Genomic DNA, 15,169 nt, shown 5'->3' on the forward strand with positions numbered 1-15,169 from the left:
TTACCAGAAAATCCTGATAAACGTCGGTTAAATACCAAGGAATAGCATAACAACTAAGCACCAAAGCTTGGCAATGAACAATTAAATAATCAAACTCCAAGGTTAAATGAGACCACCTTATCGAGGACAAGCCCCAATATAAACACACACTCCACAGCCACGAGCCCTCACCAAGGACTCTTCTAACACTTTGATAGAACCCTAGCCACGGTTCTGTTCCTGAAATCACTTGAGGAAGGTATGGATAATCCTTGTCTACGAGAAGGTCGTGGAAAAATCACCCTGTGTATATGAAACCCAACACACAGTCTGCACTTAGGACGATCTTCAAGGAGATAGGCGATGGAGCTTTGGATTGGAGAGATCGTGTGGCTTGAACCTTGAGTATATTAAACCCAACACCGAGAACCTAATTTAAGACGCCTCTCTGATCTTCAGCTGGTCGAAATGGTACCACAAGATAGGATGGAATTATCTTGATAAACCGATTTGATCTCGGAATCCACCAAAAATCGAAATGTTCACAAGAAACAAACGAGAATCACTTCTCAAAAAAAAATACATGGTTTTTAAAACAAACAAGTCTGATTTATTCATGGCAAACTTAGGTCTTTTTATAAAGTTTTACAGACTTAGGAAATCGAAAATAAAGTACTAAAAACAAGACATATCAACCATCTCTCAAGTTGGCTCGTTCCAGGCTTGATCTAGCTCGACTGATCTCTTCCTCATGACTCCTTGGACGAGTTAAGTGTCCATACACTACAAGAAAAATGTGTTTTAATAGCAGACCAGGATAGCGTTTTTTCGCTTTCTGCTATGGTTGACATATCCGGTGGTTTTAGATAGCGTTTTATATTTTTGGAAACGCTATGATAGAGCGGCATAATTGGAAACACTATGATAGTATTCATTTAATAGCACATAAAATAATAAACGTTATAATAGTATACTTTTTGAATCCCTAAACCCTAAACAAATTTCTGGACCATATACTTTAAAAAGCTAAATTTAACTAATTTAGTTATAATCTTTATAATATTTTAGAAATTAAACTCCAAATCTTAAATATAGAACTATAAACTTAAATATTTTAAAATTAAACACCAAACCTATATACACTAAATCCAAACCCTATATCATACATAATCTCTAAATCTATAATCATAAACTTCATATTTGATAGTTCTAAAATTTCAATACTAAAACATACATATTAAGACTAAAATAAATTTATTATATCTATACTCACAGAATTTCAACACAAAACCTTAACCTTTTTTTATCAAAAATCTGAAAGATAATACTTATAAAAATATAATCTTTTCAAATTTAATTTTTCAAACCTTAAATCTAACCTTAGAACTCTATCACATAGACTTTTGCTCTAAAATCTTATACTTTAAATCTGAAATTCAATAGTTCTTCATTAACTTTATAAACGTAAATGATAATTTAGGTTATATATTAATAAAATTAGTTACACAATAAAACAGTTTTTGATTGGTTAATCTTCGATCGTTGATTGGTTTTAATCCAATCGTTATAACTCATTCTTTTGTTAATCTTTTTTCTTTTTTTCTAATTGGTCAGTTAATAAAACAAAGAGAAAAAAATTTCATTGGTGAAAACAGGAGGGTGAGGATAGCTTCTATATTTGATCTCCACCGTAGATTTAACTCGATCTAAGGGGTATAAGTGATTCACTTTAATATTTTTTTTTTGCATTTCTCGTCTCCTCTTCTCTAGCAATCTCTCGTCTCCTCCTCTCTCACCATCTCTTCAATCCTCATCTCACGATCTCTCAAACTTGCTGTCTGTCTCACGGATTTAAGCTCACCACCTCTGCTCAAGTCTGGACCATGACCCCTCGCCTCCTCCCCTTGGTCTATCTCTACTTAAACGTTCATCTTCTTTTCATCTTTTTTAAATAAAATCTATTGCTTTTGTTTACAGATCTGGAATAATGATGACATAGAGGAGGTAATGATGATCCAGAGACGGAGGCGGCGGCCGACGCACAAAGAGGTTGAAGACGGTGGGGAGTTACGAAGACGACAGGCGATGCACAAAAAGAGGCCTACGAAGTCATAATGGAAGAGGAAGGGTAAGCTAGCTGTAGTGATGGAGGTAGATTCAAGCAAGAAGAGAAGAGAGGCGGGCAAGAGAAGAAGAAGAAGAAGAAGAGAGGCGGAGAAGGAACGTAGACTAGGTTTTAGTTTTAGGTGTAGCTTTTCAGTTTTTCTTTAAAAAATTGGTTTAGTTTGGTTTACTTTCATATATTGGTATAAGAAAATTGATATATAAAATTTTTAAAATTATTATTATTATTTTTTTAATAATGTAATAATAACAAAAATTATACGCTATTAAAGAATATTTAATTGCAGATAGAAAAGCGCTATCGTAGCGGAAGAAAATATAGCAGTGTTAAAAACCGCTATGTAATGTCCTTTACCTACTATCACGGGCGATGATACATCGCTTCAAAAACTGCTGTATCGTTATATAGCGTTTTTCGTCCGCTAATAAAACTCATTTTTCTTGTAGTGGTGGTTGGTCCAAGTGAGCTCACAAATCTTAGGAATCATCCTAAGCAAAGTTTGCACACTAGGGTCGCCCATATCGCCTTGCTTGCTGGTTGGACCAGACGGCTTGATGGTTGAAACGTCTGAATAGATAGCTGGATCGTCTGTCTCGTCCTGATCGATGGTTGAGCTGATCAGGATCACATCACACTTCCTCGATCGAGACAATTCCTCCACCAGAAGTTCAATGAAATTTGAGCTCAATTCAAGATAAAACACCAACCAACCTTCAACAACAACCGCCAATGAGTAAGGAAAAGAAGACCGAGAATCCAAATCACCATTGACCCGCCCGAGAAACACCTCTCCAGCTCGATGGAATAAGAAATCAGAGACTAACAAACGCCTCTCTCCACCATTTTTTCTTTTTTTATAATAAATTTCTATTTTGCATGAAAAAAAAAACGTTACATGAGTCTATTAATGCTAAAGTAGCCCAAATATACTTTCTCCGTTTAATTTTTTTTTTTTTACAGTTTTCATGTATATTAAAAATATAAAAAATTCACAATTAAATTGTTATTGTTTTTCTGTATATATTTTCCAGTAATATCAACCGATAATATTATTTCTACAAATCGATGTGTGTGATTTTTGTAACTCTTATGTAATTTTAGATTTCCAGATATTTATTGTTAAATTCTTATGTAGTTTTGTAGAAATAATACACTTATACACATATTAATATGTGGTCATATTGAAATGTCTCGAAAAATAAAATACACTTGCGTGTGTTAGTTGTCTAAGACATCTCGACAAATATAATTCTATTCCAATCCAACTCTCCAAAAGATCTAAATAAGTTTTAGAAATAAAATTAAATCACACAGCTTACGTAAAGTCAACGGAGGTTAAATCCAGGCTGCGCCTCTTGTTGCTCCTTCGGCAAAAAAAAAACGTCAACTATTATTTTGTGTGCTTGCAACGTTTTTTTGTTGGTTTGTATGTCACTTTTGTAAATTAGTAACCAGTTAATCAAAAGAAAACAAACGAGAAAGCAGTTTTTTTTTTCGTTTTACAAGCACCATGACAATACATATGCGTCGACACTCGACGCCTCAGACATGTATGAGGTCATGTATATATATCAGTACATGTAAGTGTGTTAGGTTAGTTTCACTGGCTAAATGTTCGAATTCAAACTAGATACGATTATATGAAACCTAATAAGATGAATCTAGTACTGCAGTTTTCACTTTTATAACATTTGCACCATCAAATTGAAGCAAATTAACTAAAAAGGAGGATTAGAACTGGGTCGGTATTCAAGTGACAGTTTCCTGAGTCACATTTTGACCACATGCTATAGAAATTGATATCAAAGTTTCATAGTATGATCTGACTTTCCATAAATTAATCTTGTTATAAGTTATGGCAAAGTTAAAATTCTACAAACGATGTCACTAGCCAAAATAATATAACCAGCCCTATTTTAAAATAGAAACATCATCATAAATTGATAATTAATTAGTTTTTTTATACAGGAACTACAGATAACCCTAAATCCCAGAAATCAGAAAAGATCAAACATGCCGACTCCTCCCTGCCCCAGAAAACAACTCCAAGTGGTGACCAAAAGATATAAATATATGGCACACGCAACCGATGCTTAGGTAACTATATTAAAAAGACTATAGTCTTGATTTCTCGTCATTTGGTTGGTTGATCACAAATCACTCATAAAACAAAACTAAAACGTTCGCATGTAAACAATATGATATTTATACACTCAAAACTTTATTTAAATCAAGTCGTTGTTGTGTGCTTGTGTGTCATGGAGGGCAGGTCCGTCGGTGTTTCGTCCAAAACCCTCTTTATGATTTTGATATTCAAGTTTGTTGTTAATTTAATGTTTTTTTGACTTACCAACAATCCTATATTCTTAAATTTTTATAACTCTATATATATATAATCACCCTACGGCCGCAGTATCGTTCCACTTTTTAAATGGTGAGAGAATCCATGGAGGTTAATCAATATCATCAAAGTTTTAATGAAGCTTCGAGTTCTAGAGTTTCCTTAAACAAGAATTCACAAGTAATATCCAAGATCAAGCCCAAGATTCGCATCATCCATATATGCGCACCGAAGGTAATCGAGACCGACGTCAAGAACTTCCGTCCACTCGTCCAAAGTCTAACCGGAAAACCCGCAGCCCGAGAGGCAAAAACCGGTAAAAAGAGTGCCAGACCGAGAATTCCGAGGTCGCAAGAACCGGTTTGCGGAGATCATCAGGCGGTTAATAGGCTTACGGGTTTTACCGGTTTATTAGCAAACGAAGGAGACCATCAGGTAAAAGAAGAATGGGGATCCGGTGATCAGACTACTTCAAACACATACTTTGACCTAGAAGGTTTGATTAAAGATGCAGGAGAAGATTACTTCTTCCCATGAGATCTTCTTCTTCACAAGTAGAAGGTTTCATCTTCACCAACAGTCATACAAGCAACAACTTCACTGCAAAGGGTCAGAGTTTAATTTCTAGGGTTTATGTAATTCTGCAAACGCATTCATTTGATCATGAGATCCAATCGTTTGAGGCATGAAAGCAAACCAAGAAGGTCATATTTTTGGGAACATAGGCATAGAATTTGTATGTAGATATTTATATAAATTTTGAATTCAATTGGTATGATGAGAAACTAAAACTTTGGTAAACTGAACTTGCCAGGGCTGAGAGTTGTAATGAGATTTAATTTAGGTGCGGCCCTTCACGGAGAAGTTACTGTATCTAATTAAGTTGGGGTCGACGTTGGTCAATAAACCCTAGTTGTTTTGATATGTAACTTCATTGATGAGCTACTCTTGAATGTGTAATAATTCTTTAGTGTGCGTATGTGATTGATTATGATGTATGCTATATGGAGAAACAGTTTGTATGGTGCTTAAAACAAAGATTGGCTAGCTAGCTAGTGTTTCATTTTATAGATAACCAGTATTATTACCCCGTGCTAAGCACGGATATAATTTTTGCTTGCTTTTAAATTATTTAAAAAATAAAATTGTAATGTTTTTAAATCAACATTGAACTTATTTTAAACAAAATTTCTGAAGCTAGGTAACACCTAGAAATATCATATTTGCTATATTCAGTTTTATATGTATTTGTTTTGTAAATAATTCCTCTTTAAAATAAATTTCTTGGAATTGATATAAAAAAAACATGAAACTAAACATGCAAATAAAATAGTCAATATAAGAGCATCTCCAACAATTTCTCTTATTTTAAAGGAGGGATCCACATAAAATAAAGGGATAAGGGGATGGTTCTCCAACAATGACCCCTTAAATATTTTCTTTAAAATTTTAATATATTACATTTTAGTCTTCAATGTTATCAGTAGTTAAAATATAGTCATTAAACTTTCAAAAATCAATAAACCATACTATTTGACAGATACTAAAATAAAGTATTTTTGAAAAAAATAAATAATATGTACCCAAATTTAATTGGAAATAGTATAAAAAGTGTTAATGATATATTTTCAATCGAAATAGTTTTAAAAAAATATAACAATAAGTACTAAAATATGATATATAAAAAAATTTCATGCAATTGTGAGACATATATAATTATAGGAACTAAAGTGAAAAGTGAAAAGTGAATAGTGTTACAAGGGGATCAAAAGTGCCCCTTTATATTTGATGGTGTACTATTCGTCCCTTTAAAAAATAAGAGGATAAGAGCATGTACATCAATGAACCCCCCCCTTGGGGTTCATTGGATTTTTTTATGTATTTAATGGTGGGGTCATGAACAGTGTTGAACCCGAATCAAATGTGCTTCTCCATCAATGAACCTCAAGTTCGGGTTCATACGAATAAAATAATATATTTTTGGAAAAAAAAATAAATTTTGAAAAAATTAAAAATTTGATTTTTTTTTTAAGAAATTGTAATTCAGTACATTGAGAATTCATAAACTTACTAAATATTTTTAATTATTTCTTAAAAGGTTTTATTTAATACATTGGAAATTCAAGAACATACAAAAGATTAATCACTACGATCACCAAATTTTGCCCATACATTTTCAACTAAATCAGCTTTCAGACGCTCATGAATTTGTGGATCCCGAACCAGATTGCGAATGTTAAGCATATCAACATTCACACTTTCTCTCCTTCTCACCTTCGAACTTCGGTTAGATTCTCCTGACTCGAACTCAGATGTATTAGCTAGAATGTATCCTTGTCTTTCGTCCTCTACTATCATATTGTGCAATATGACACAGGCTCTCATTACCTTTCCTATCTTTTCTTTGTCCCATTTAAGAGCAGGGTTTTTAACAATTGCAAACCTCGATTGCAAGACTCCAAATGCCCGTTCGACATCTTTTCTGGTCGATTCTTGACGTTTTGCAAATGCCACTGCTTTAGGACCTTGAGGAAGCGGGATGGATTGGATAAATGTTGCCCAATTAGGATAAATCCCGTCGGTAAGATAGTAGGGCATACGATAAGTGTGGTTGTTGACCTTGAACTTCACTTTAGGAGCTCGACCTTGTAAAATTTCATCAAAAACTAGTGACCGATGAAGAACATTGATATCGTTGAGGGTACCTGGTAATCCGAAAAATGAGTGCCATATCCAAAGATCTTGTGATGCCACGGCTTCTAAGACAATTGTCGGTTTTCCCGAACCACGTGTGAACTGACCTTTCCAAGCAGTTGGGCAGTTTTTCCACTCCCAATGCATACAATCGATGCTGCCTATCATTCCCGGAAACCCCCGTGCCTCTCCAGAATCAAGTAGTCTTTGAAGATCTTCAGGTGTTGGTTTTCTTTGATACTCATCTCCAAACACTTGTATTATCGCATCCGCGAAATTCTCTAAACATAAAATTGCAGTACTTGCCCCAAGTCGGAGATATTCGTCATTCGCATCTCCGGCACGACCGTAAGCCAACATTCTCATAGCTGAAGTGCATTTTTGAAGTGTAGATAGGCCATTCCTTCCATGACCATTTCTCCGTTGTTGAAAGTATGGAACTTCATTACCTAGACGTTCGACAATGCGAAGGAACAATGACTTGTTCATTCGAAAACGTCGCCTAAACAAGTCGTGTGTGTATGTAGGATTTTCACTGAAATAGTCCTGCCAAAGTTGAATGTGTCCTACTTCCCGATCTCTTTCGATATAGACTCGTGTCTTCGGCTGTTTGGTAAGAGCAGACTCGATGTAATCATCAATTTGTTGGTCGACCATTTCTTCAAATACTCCATATATTTCATCATCTGAGTTAGATGACATTGTTCCTGTTTTTTTAACATATACAAAAAATTATTGAATATTTTTAAAATCAACCTTGAATTTTTTGGTGGTTGTTTGGTTGCTTCTTGTTGGTGATGTACGAAGAGGCAAAGATGTACGACGAAGTGATCAGAGAGGGAGATAGAGAGTGGACTTGAAGATGTGAATCGAAGAGAAACAAAGGATAATTTCTAAGGAAAAAGCATTCAGATAAAGAGAAGAAGTAGAGTTTTGATTTATAAAAGCATACATCAAGAGAGCATATTTATATATGCTTGTTTGTTACATAACCCGTGACATGACAAAGCATTGTAGAAACAAAGTACCACCCGTGAAACAAAGCAACATCAGTGTAGAAACCAACAAAATACTACACTGCATCTGATAGACATAAAGCATCCGAGAGACATAAAGCAACACACTTATTAAATCAGCAATAGACACCAACCCGTGAGACAGCAACAGACATCAACCCGTGATACAGCAACTCCTGACATAGCAACTCGTGAGACAAAGCAACCTGCACAACAATAACGTGACAACATAAGTTAATTACTACACCTATTGAGGCAAATAAATAATTAACCAAATCAATCAAGGAGTTCATAAGTTAATTACTACACCTAATGAAAACACAGAGATTCGATCAAGCAAGTTAACCAAATCAATCAAGGAGTTCAGATATGAGTTTTTGTTTGAGGGTTATTTCGTTAGGGGTTAGATCAGTCTCAATTTTGGCTAGTAGAAGTTGTAGGATTTTCTGCTGCGATATCTTTTTTCTCTCGGCCAGGATGGTCTCTATTTGATCGAATGCAACTTCTTTCCCGTGCCTCTTGCGTTTGGCTGCTTTAGCAGCCTTAACACCAGCTGGTCTAACCTCGTCCTCAGCCATTACCTCTTCAGCTTCCTTCGTTTTCTCCTTCCCGCCATCTCTTGACTTGAAAACTGACTTCCACTTCTGATCATGTCTCAGTTCCCTCCAACAGTGTTCCATGGTGAATTTCGCTTGGTAATCATTGAAGAAAATCTCATGGGCAGCCTTCATCACATCATCATCATTTTGACCACTTGATTGGTGCTTCAAAGCCGCGTCGTAGCTTCCTACAAACTTGCACACTTGGTCGTTGACCCTTCCCCACCTCTGCTTACACTGACCCCACTCTCTTGGAGCGCTGCCAGTGAGCAGAGAGCTAGAATTCACGTACGCCTCTATTCTCCTCCAAAAGGAGGTGATCTTCTGCTCATTACTGACAATAGGGTCCTTGCTCGTGTTCACCCAACCACTGATGAGCACAAGGTCCTCTTTAGTTGACCACTTCCTCTTGGAAGCCGGTTTCATTAACCCAGGAGAGTTAGCTACTGCTTGTGGAGGGTCGCAGTCCGGGAATGGACTGCTCTGCGAAGCTAGTAGGGAAATGAAACCGGAAGTTTGTGTGGAAAAGGGTTCCATGGTTTTGGTTTATGTTTTAGTTATGGTTTAGGTTTATTTTTTAAGATAATGGGGTTTTGGTTCTCTATTTAAACTAGTTTTCACGCAGGTAGTTGAGTTAAATTAAATTCAACCAGCCAAGCATTGAATATAAAACCTAATAGATAACAACTACTCCACACAGAGAAGTTAATACACATCAAATCAACAACTTAATACTATCAACTACTTAAACACAGATTTAATTCCACTGTACTTTGCTGAGCAAGGCTAGTCTTACTAATAAATACTTCTAGTTCAGTTTAGTTTGCTTCCAAAAAAATATTTATAGTTCTAGTTATCAATTCACGCAAACACATTCCAGTCTACATCACAGCTAGAGATGGGTTAGAACATTTACCTCTCTATTTCAGTCGAAGCACACCTTCTCTAGGGTACCGACCTGGACTGTGAGGCTTCGAACCTGTTCCTGGACATGGAAACAACAAGAATACAGTGTTACTCATTAATATTAATAGAGGACATACATATTAAAGTAACAAAAATAAAGCAAGCTATTGTATTTACCTGCAGGCTCTCAATCTGGTAATTGAGACTCCACACCCCCTTGATAACCTCCTCAGCCTCTTCCAGACGCTTCCTCAGCCTTTCCATCTCCTCCTGGACACCAACCACCCAAGGATGACTATAATGCAACCCATTATCCTTGTTGACAACAGAAAACAAAATATTAGAGACAGTTCGAGTTTCATAAATTTTTATGACATAGATTAAGGAAAATATACTAACTTCATAGTTTATGCACGTGAAGTAGCGCTTTCCAGGATGACTGTCGTAGTCTTCCTTCCCCCGTACCTCGTCAATGATTCTCCCACCGCAAGCACACCGTCTTGGAATACCGTACTGTGAATCCTCCACTAAGCCTAACATGTCGCAGTACTCCTTTTGTTTCTTTGAATGTCTTCGTTCTTCTGAGGGATCCATCTGCACCAGAAAACGAATTGATTAGAACAAACTAATGAAAAAATTTGATTACCCAAACACAAATCTCGACTCTATTAGAACAAACGAATCCTAACAAAGAAACCCCCTTTTCAAATTCATATCGACTCTATTAAACCCTAAAAAAGAAACCCTCTAATCGATTTCAGCTAATAGAAATCTCCCAGACTCGATTTAGAACCCTAACGAAGAAATCTCCTAATTTATTTCCCCTACAGATCGATTTAGAACCGTAACAAACAAACCCCCTAATCGATTTCTCCTCCAGACTCTATTGGAGGAGAAACCCCCAATTCGAATTCGTATCGACGCTTTTCAACCCTAAAAAAAAAAGAGACTGAGAAGAGAGAGGATTACAAAGGACGGTGAAGTCGATCAGAAAACTCTCCCTCGTCGATTTGATGGAAAAACGACCTCTCGATCGTCGTCGCTACAAAAATCGCCTCAGAACTCGAAAACCCTAGGCGTGTCTTTTCCGCGTCGGCGTGTCTTTTGGAAGAGAAGAGGAAATGAGGAGAAACACGCGAGGCGTGTCTTTTCCGCGTCGACAACCATAAAACGTCAAGCCAATCCCGTGCCGACACGTGTACTGAACTCGCTTCACACGAGATCACTCCAGCGGCCCGGTTCACTTAAAATAACCCATTTTTTATTTTCTTTTTTGATTAAAACCCTGCGAAACCCAGCCCATGAACCTCTTTTAATCTCTTGATGTACATGGTCTAAGGGACTGTTGGAGATGCTCTAATAGACTTACAAAAATCTGTAAAAATTTTTGTCAAGCAAAAAATCTGTAAAAATATGCCATGACATTAAGAAAACAGATTTGTTAAATAGTCAAACTATAACAAACAAATTTGTAAATACCTACACTGCATCATCGTAGTTATTGAGATTTTTCCCTGGGTAGACTCGCATCACATCATTATTATTGGCCATGAGATTTGATTTCAAAGCTACAAAAACAAAATAGAGATTTTTAAAACGTAATATATGAAAGAGAATCAGAGAATAACTAAAGATAAAATATACCACTTGTTTAACGTTCTGCTTGTGTTTATGTTTGTTGCAGAGAAGGCTCTTCAGTTTTATTTTGTTTGTCTTTTATTCTTCTTTCCTTTTCATTTCTGTTTTTCTTGGATGCAAAAGAAATATTAATAGTTTCACATAGATAAGATAGATAAAATAAAATATTTGTATACCCATTTAATTTGTAGATAGTATAGTTGAGATGCTTATGGTTACCTTTTTTTGAACAAAGCTTATGGTTACGTTTTTGCTGATAGAGCTCGTTCTTTTATTGAAAAATTAAACTTTGAAATATAAACACATTCATGTGTCGTTTTACCTGAAATAAATAATCAAGATTATTAATTGAAATTAGGAGGAAACTGGATCTAAACTAGGAGAAAACATTTAGAATGAGGAGTAATCATCACTTGTATGTAATCTTTTTGATCAGTGGAAGAAATCAACAGCAGGAGAAAAACCGATGAAGGAGAAAGTACGTAACACTAAATAAGATAGAAAGGTAAACGAAAAAACAGTTCACTACGTGATCTTTATTTTGTAAGTCGAGGTGATAATGTGAGAAAATTTAGGAATCTAGGTATTTTTTAAATTAATTTTTGTACGTGGAGTTTCAAAATCAAATTTTAATCAATATTATTTGTTTTATTTTTGTAAATCATTGCTTTGACAAGTGTTAAATTTTGATTAGTTAAGTGACTTGTGCTTTAGTATATAAGGGATCGAGTGTATTACGTATAGTTGGTTAAATTACACTCATACAAAATGATGCAGAGTGAGGAATTTAATCTCTAGTTCTAAATTAATTACAGATGTTCACATTTTAGTCTCTAGGGTGCAATTGGATTACAAATTTTTGGAATAAAATTGTATGAAAAAAATTATTCCATGCATAAAATACTAAACTGATAGGATTCTATTCCTGATTCCATTTATTTGCATTCTATTTTTTTTAGTTCAATTCATTCTTAATATTGATAAAATTGATAACTAGTTACCGCCTCTATATATATTTTGGAGCGATTTGCATACAAATTACACAAAGATTCAGAAATTTGCGAGGATGGAAAAAACACTAGCCTAAACATGAAGCCCAACTCCAGACGATGCGAAATGACTGCGATAACCCTACTCCTTTATTATTTTACGTATGAAGAGTTAAAAGAGGAGAGAGGAGAGAGGAAAGATGTGATAACTTGTGCATATCAAAATATAGCACGTAAAATCTGACCAATAATGAAGCATTAAAAACCGAAAGCACACGGGTTCATTTGAATTCTATGTTGTATAATTAGCCGGTAATGTATTCTAACTATCTAGATATCATTATTCTTCGTTAGTACTTTTCATCAAAGGTCGGTTAACACTATAGTTGTATCCGACTACGCATGTTTTCTCGAGTATAATTATCCGGCTAATAATTTAGTATTGTTATATTCTGATTTATCCGGATACTTTACATTATATGTGGCGTACAAGTTATATTTACCGGCTATTTGATCATTTGATAGTTGTTATTATGTATCAATTCAGATAAACAAAAGAACTAAATCTTTAATAAATAAAAAAAAACATATGATTAGATTTACATATTCGGCTAAACATAGAATTAACTAATTAACAAATCACAATACATATGATTAAAATGGTTATTTAGCCGGTTAAGATTTTACTTGGCATTTTTTTATTATACTTAGCCGGTAATATATATTAATTATCTCGGCATTGTTATAGTTAGTCGGGCCGGTTAACACTACAAACCCAAAACAAAAGATATAATGAGTAATTAATATTGTGGCCAATTTGAAAGCCATCAAGAAACAAGGTACTGTTGCGCAAATACAGGAAGAGCTAGATCGCACAACTGAAAGATTTGGGGTTGATTCGCGAGGATGTTTCTATAAATCTAAAACATTTGGGGTCAAATTGAAAAGAACCCGAATGTCAGGGAGCTGTTGTGCAAAAATATATAAAGTCACCATTGGAGAGATCAACTTTTCTCTTCGCTGAACTAGATGGAGACAGTAAGGATGAGCACAACGGCGAGGCTTGATTCCGAGCATTACGACGTCGTTAGAGCATGGCGACCGAAGATCCGGTGACAGAGGAGTACGCCATGTGAATCTCGCGGCGATCTCGAACTCGGCATAAACAGAGGTGAAAGGTGAAGCACAGCCGTGAAATGGATAAGCTTGCGAGACGATTTACATTTAGACGCAACGGTGGACAGAAGAAGTCAGAGGTCATGTGCACGGTGAGTCGGAGGCGGTTGCAAATGACGACAAGTGAAGCTTAACACGAAGAGACACTCGATTCCGGTAGGACTGAACTAGACAATTCAGTGGAGATCTCACGAGAAGAGAGAGAGAAGGTACCAACAGATTAAATGAAGAAAATGTGAAAGAAGAGAGATGAACAATTTTTATTTCGAACTGTTTTGATTATTGTGCTATCTACTGAAAACCTTTTCACGAATGATATCACAAGAATATAATAATATAGAGAATTCGTAAAGGGGTGATAATTTTAGAGTGTAATATACGAGATATAGGGGCAAAAGAGCCATTAAAAAAAGACACATCGGAGAAAAATGGCAAATTCTATCCGTGCAAATTATGCACTTATGTTTGTACAGGGAGCGCAATTACTCTATATTTTGTTCATCTCAATATTTCTTCCTTTTGGTTATAATTAGTTTTTTACCTATTTTATCGATTGTTCAATTAGTATTTGTTATTAGGTTGTATAATTGATATAGATTCCTCACCCAGTGGAAACCCTATATCAATTAGTATTTTATGTAGAAGAACATGATCAATGCAAATTATAAGTACAACTGAATGCAGACTAACTGATATAGGTTTCCGCTGATAGAATAGATATTAGATTGTACACATGTTTCTTAATTATTATGTTACTCTAACCTTTCAAGCATTAGGATTCACTTGTTTATTTAGTCTATTTAGGCAAAAAAAAAAAATGATAACTATGTCCTATTAAATAGGCTAATTCTTATTTTGTACCATTTTTGCATCTAATGTCTTTTAGTATTTTCGAAAATAAATCAAATAAATAGTTTTACAAACCAAAAAAATTAGAAAATAGTAACTATTGTTGAAATACCTATATTAACTTAGTGGTTTTTTTCCAGCTCTAAAAATATTTAAATCATAATTTCAGATTTTGTTCTACGGAAAGTGAAATTGATGTTTACGAAGTGGAAAATGAAATCCACTTTTTCATTTAATCTTCTATGTTTAGAATATGTTATCTACATAAATAATAGTAACCTAAAAATATTTGAAATACACATTCCGCGCATAACCTATCGCTCTAAAATCGATAGAAATCGGAATTTACACATTACTATAAATCTAAAATCTGTAGAAATTGGAATATACGCATTATTGTAAATCTAAAACCTGTAGAAATCGAGTTCAAACATTTTTATTGGATTCTACATATACTGAATATAAATTTTACGGATAAGAATAATCAGTTCTGAAAATATGTAAAGAAAATATTTGGACCACACAAAAAACAAAACAAAAACCGACACTTGCTTGGGACATAGTCTAATGGGACATAATTATCAATTTTTTTGCTTAAAAAAACAATTTCAAACCCGGCTTTTGTAGTCGTGCTGCTTCAAAGCTCATACTGTATATTTTTTTATCAAAAATGAAAAAGCTCATGCTGTATATTTTGATCAAACAAATTTAAGAGTACAACGCCAAAGAAATTGATGTGTATAGAATATTATTAGAGACAAAATCGCACATCGGAAATTAAAAATAATGTTAAATATTATATAGTATAATTCAGATTTATCAATTATCAACTAGTTTTGAACTGAAAAATCATACTC

At 34.7% G+C, this 15,169-nt stretch overlaps 3 protein-coding genes across 3 annotated transcripts; 1 reads left to right on the forward strand and 2 right to left on the reverse strand.

The window, feature by feature from the left end:
* The first annotated feature begins 4,235 nt into the window (after positions 1 to 4,235).
* Positions 4,236 to 5,102, forward strand: LOC106387113 (VQ motif-containing protein 18-like). Its single transcript, XM_013826922.3, has one exon. The coding sequence runs from the start codon at positions 4,536 to 4,538 to the stop codon at positions 4,980 to 4,982; it is 447 nt and encodes a 148-aa protein (XP_013682376.2). The 5' UTR covers positions 4,236 to 4,535; the 3' UTR covers positions 4,983 to 5,102.
* Positions 5,103 to 6,584: 1,482 nt separating this feature from the next.
* LOC106384019 lies at positions 6,585 to 7,841 on the reverse strand. The gene is made up of 2 exons (XM_048749415.1): positions 7,289 to 7,841; positions 6,585 to 7,090 (listed from the first exon to the last, which is right to left on the reverse strand). Exons 1-2 carry the CDS (start codon positions 7,839 to 7,841, stop codon positions 6,585 to 6,587), a joined length of 1,059 nt encoding a protein of 352 aa, XP_048605372.1.
* Positions 7,842 to 8,271: 430 nt separating this feature from the next.
* LOC106384018 (glutathione S-transferase T3-like) lies at positions 8,272 to 9,291 on the reverse strand. Its single transcript, XM_013824044.1, has 2 exons — positions 8,659 to 9,291; positions 8,272 to 8,361 (listed from the first exon to the last, which is right to left on the reverse strand). Exons 1-2 carry the CDS (start codon positions 9,289 to 9,291, stop codon positions 8,272 to 8,274), a joined length of 723 nt encoding a protein of 240 aa, XP_013679498.1.
* Positions 9,292 to 15,169: the final 5,878 nt, after the last annotated feature.

This window comes from Brassica napus, chromosome C3 (genome assembly GCF_020379485.1).
Source record: "Brassica napus cultivar Da-Ae chromosome C3, Da-Ae, whole genome shotgun sequence".
Lineage (NCBI taxonomy): Eukaryota > Viridiplantae > Streptophyta > Magnoliopsida > Brassicales > Brassicaceae > Brassica > Brassica napus.